Below are 4,947 nucleotides of genomic sequence, written 5' to 3' on the forward strand. Positions count from 1 at the left end.
CAAATCCCTCCGTTTCATTAAACGGTCACAAGCCAAAACAAATTGTTTTAAAAGTCTTAAACCCCTAATCCACACGCACACCACTTCATTAAAATTAGGAATGAAACGCAGCGCTTTACAGCTCACTTTAACAGCTAAAAGAAATAACAACTAAAATATCAAAATTATGAATTTTTGACTGTTGCTTCTCTTTGTTCCATAACATTATCAATACGAATGAATTTACGAGTTTTCTCTTTCCTCTAAAACCCTTTCTTCTCTTTTGAAATCCCCGAATTCTTCTCATTTCTTGAATTTCAAAATTGGTTCATAACATAATTCTATAAGACGAGCATTTCAAAGGTTTATATTGCCACAAGCTTCGATGGTTACAATGTAAGTTGCCATTGCTATTACTGTAAATACATAACAAAACTCTCTATTCACGAGAAATGGTACATTTTAATTCACAGTTGGAAAGAAAAAAAAAATTGTTACATCAGCTGTCAAGGAGTAATCTCATCTTCACAAGCACAACAGGATATGGGGGAAAACCGAGGTACGAGTTAGAATGATAAATTACCAATAAGTGAATAAATGGGATAGATTATCCTGATCCTGTTTACGGCAACCCTGCATCATCTCATTATCTTTTGTCGATCGAATAACAGAAAATGATGCACTGCTGCAAATCTTTTTCTGCATTTTAACCTCTCACTTAATAAGAGTTCTCATTGTCTTTGTTGATCGAATAACAGAAAAAGATGCACTGCTGCAAATCTTTTTCTACGTTTGAAACCTCCCACTTAATAAGATAACTCATTACCTCGAAATGAGATGTACTTCTTTACCCAGATGGCAATGTCCTCAGCACACGCTTGAGCTTGAGGGGTCTTTAGAAGCATGTCAAGGGTTGCAAATTCGTGAACCGCATCCTTATATTCGAGAACAGGTGCATCGACATTTACATTCCGAAGAGCCTCCGAGTATGCAATGGCCCGATCTCTCATCCAGTCATGTTCTGCTACGATTGTCAGTGTCGGGGGCATGCGCTTCAAAGACCTGTCTAGGATGAGGGGATTGCCGGCCGGGTGGTCAAGGCTGAACTTTTCCTCAGGAAGAAAGAGTTTCCATGCAAGTAAGCACATTGGCATGTCGTAAAAGTAGGAGTTTGCCAACCTTGTTTCCGACTTTGTTGGAATACTTCCAATGAAGAATGGATACATTAGAACCTGTGCTACAACCTTGACAGGATCCAGACGCTTGCCAGCCTCGATAGCTTTGCAAGCCACGTAATCCGCAATGTTTGCTCCACAACTCACCCCAAGTAGAACACATCTGTTTCAACAATGTCAAAAATTAAAGATTCGGCAAAACCGCCATATGAAATTTTAATGCAACATAGGAGAATTTATCTACATATTCGAGAAAATACTAAGAACCAGCAAGTTTACCAACACTAGGCAGGAGTTCAAAAATGGGCTCATTCAGATAAGTTATAATCTCTATAATACTCTTTAAATGCATGATAATGTGGAAGTAGAAATAACACTAAAGCCTAGCAGAGATAATGACTAATAAGAAAGGTAAGTAAGAATTCATCGATCACTACCAACCTAATGGAAGAAATAGATCTGGACAAAACACAAAGGTAGATTCTTAAAGTATAACTTCTCTTCCGGTTACAAGGGTAAATTTAGTAGCACTTGGGACATCCTTCGACAAAATACAAGTAAATAAGCCAATTTGCAGCAAGCGTGCATCAATATAGTTTATCCTCAAGTAGCATAGAATATAATGCATGCATATACATTTTTAGTGTCTAAGAAATTAAAGCCCCAAACATCAATCAAAACTAATAAAATTGGTAGATAAATGCTACAACCAAGGGCCAAAGCAATCAAAACGAATATCTCAATACCATCTTAGGCAATCAAATTAGAAACAGAAATTAAAGAGAAGTGCTTGATATTACATGCACTTGAAACTTTACATAGAAAAGACTACTTTGAAATATTGGACTGTATTCAGTGAAGAGGAGATCGCAAGTGCACAAAAGAGAATAGACTAAGTCACCGAAGCTCTCAGGGAAATTTGGGCTTTGGAGATTGAACAATAAAGATCCTATATTAGAACACTATAGCACGATCACAAATTACCCAAACTAAGTTACTATCAAACGGTTAGCAATCAAAACCTCATTCACAAGCATTCATCCTACCTATAGCTATCTAATTCAATCATTGAAATTCAAACTTACAAGTCAGATTTCCCTAATCAAGATGTTCTTCCTAATTTTCAACAAAATAAAACAAAATATAATACAATTCCGATTAAAACTTTACCCACATTGCCTCTATTGACACTGAATGAATTTAAGCTTATTAATCAAACTTCCATGATCAAGTCGCGGTTTCTAGCTCATATCATGAACCTAAACGACCTATACAAAGAACTATGAGCAACACATAACATCTTCAGCTAAAAACACATCAATGACAGAAAATCTAGCAAAAACATCGAACAAACGTAAAGATAACAGTATCTCACTCATGCTGGGATCAAATTCACCTTAACTAACCCCTAAATTTTCAACCAAATAAAACAAAATCAAGCAATGCATATGAAATCCAACACTCAATTATCGTAAAACTATCAAACCAATTCAAAATAAAACTTTACCTAGATTGCATAGACTGACACCAAATGAGTTTAAGCTTTTAAGTCATATTTCCATAATTGAGTTGCAGTTTCTAGCCCATATGGTAAACCTAATGGATCTATAAACCGAACTACAACCAGTGCACATAATATCTCCAGCCAAAAACACATCAATAGCAGAAAATCTAACCCCAAAACAACAAACAAACAAAATTTAACAGTATCAACATTCATGGTGGGATCAAATTGAACTTAACTAACCCTACACGTTCAACCAATTCAGATTAAAATTTTACCCACATTGCATCTACCGACACTGAACGAATTTAAGCTTATAAGTCAAACTTTTATGATCAAAGTTGCAGTTTCTACCTCATATCGTGAACCTAATCGACCTATAAACTAAACTACAAGCAATGCATATAACATCTCCAGCCAAAAACACATCAATAGCTGAAAATCTAACAAAAACATCAAACAAAAGTGAAGATCACAGCATCCCATTCATACTAGGATAAAATTGAACTTAACTAACCCCTTTATTTTCAATCAAATAAATTCATTTACAAAAACAAATACAAATACAAAAAGATAATAAAAAATAATAAAATAAGAAGAAGAAGAAGAAGAAGAAGAAGAAGAAGAAGAAGATCGAAACATTGAATGGTTAAAATGAAGAAATAAGAACCTTGATGGATCACCATGAGCTGCCAACCACGGCTCAACCATGGAAGCCCCAAATGCATCCACAATATGTCTTTGAACTTCGGCCTTGGTAAACTCTGCTCCAACCCCACGAGCCCCACTCCCCATTGACTTACAACACTCGGCTAAATTCGCTTGCTTCCCTAACCAATTCAAGACCTTCAATCCATCGTCAAAAGCAGCCGGATACTTATTCTCCGGCGCCAACCTATAACCAACGGCCACAACTATAACATCACACAATTTCGCTATCCTCCGACAAAAGAAATCGTTGGCGACCGACTCATTGCTCCCACTAACCCAACCCCCGCCGTGAAACTGTAACATTATCGGTAATTTTCGACATTTTTGAGGTTGTGGTGAATAACCTCGATAAACATTATTGTCGGATCTTGAATTTAACCCATCAAGACTGCTTCTTCTCGAATCATTTCTCGGGGTCCCGGTATCAGAAGGAGCATAGCTGTTCCTCCGGTGATTAATGGAATTGGGATCTAATAGGGAGGATCTGAGGTGGGATTTGGGGTGGGATTGTTCGGGAGGGGAAAGAGACGATTCGGGGAGGAAGATCCGAATACAGAGGGCAGTAAACGGGTCAATGTGAATGTCTTTAGTGGCGACACCGTCGGTGAAACAAGGATTGGGAGCGGAAACGGATTCTTCGGGTCGGGTCGTGACACCGTAAGGATTGGAGGATTCGTCAATAGGATCTTGAATCCAGCTTTGCAAACGCTGCTTCAAGAGGAACTTGAAGAATACACTATATAATTTTACAGCTACGCTTGGCATTTCCCTTAAAATTTTTTTTCTAATTTTTACAACAAAAACAAAAGTTCTTTTTAATGTTTTTCGTCGAAAACAACTTCTGGGTATTGATCTTTTCAACGTTTTTTGTTGATGAATTTGCAGAGCCCCGAAATAAATGAAGATGATGCTTTTCCCTTCCCTTTTTTTTTTCTTTCCAATTCTGAGGTTTTTTTCTTCCTTTTTTTATTTTTTATTTTTCCTGTTTTTGGGTTTTTTAAGGTTGAGATAAATTCAAGGTTTTTGGAAGGGGAAAGAAAAGTATGAAACTGTGAAATGGGTTAATTATAGGTTGAAATTTGACATGGGAATTGGGTGATTAGGGTTTATAAAAACTGGGAAATTATGCTTGAAATCTGATACCATATATTTCAATGGCAGACCAAATGGAAGTGTAGAATGAAAGAAAGAAAAGAAAAGAAAAGAAAAGGGAAGCGAAGAAGAGGGCCCTTGGTTGTATGATAGGTTACAATAAGATCATGCAACCAGCAACTTTAATAAGATGTTCTTTTTTATTTGCTTTTAATGATAGGCTGTTAAACTATGAGGTTATTTTAGTGATAAAAATGTTGGAAAATGGGATTAATATACTTTATATATTATATATAGCCTAATGACTTAATTGACCTCTCAAGTGAGAGGTACGAGAATTAGAAAGGTAGATCTAGAATTTGGGCAAGACAAATTAATTGTAAAGTTGATAACTTCTATTGGGAAATGTTACATTTTGAAGTCCCTATCATTGTGTTTAAATAAATTCTAAGTCCTTCCATACCAAAAAAAAAAAAACATAAAACA

General features: G+C 36.2%; 1 protein-coding gene across 1 annotated transcript; it reads right to left on the reverse strand.

Annotated features, from left to right (window-relative positions):
- Positions 1-323: 323 nt before the first annotated feature.
- Positions 324-4,644, reverse strand: LOC107888711 (probable carboxylesterase 11). The gene is made up of 2 exons (XM_016812887.2): positions 3,329-4,644; positions 324-1,317 (listed from the first exon to the last, which is right to left on the reverse strand). The coding sequence occupies exons 1-2, from the start codon at positions 4,132-4,134 to the stop codon at positions 786-788; spliced, it is 1,338 nt and encodes a 445-aa protein (XP_016668376.1). The 5' UTR covers positions 4,135-4,644; the 3' UTR covers positions 324-785.
- Positions 4,645-4,947: the final 303 nt, after the last annotated feature.

Source organism: Gossypium hirsutum, chromosome A09 (assembly GCF_007990345.1).
Source record: "Gossypium hirsutum isolate 1008001.06 chromosome A09, Gossypium_hirsutum_v2.1, whole genome shotgun sequence".
NCBI lineage: Eukaryota > Viridiplantae > Streptophyta > Magnoliopsida > Malvales > Malvaceae > Gossypium > Gossypium hirsutum.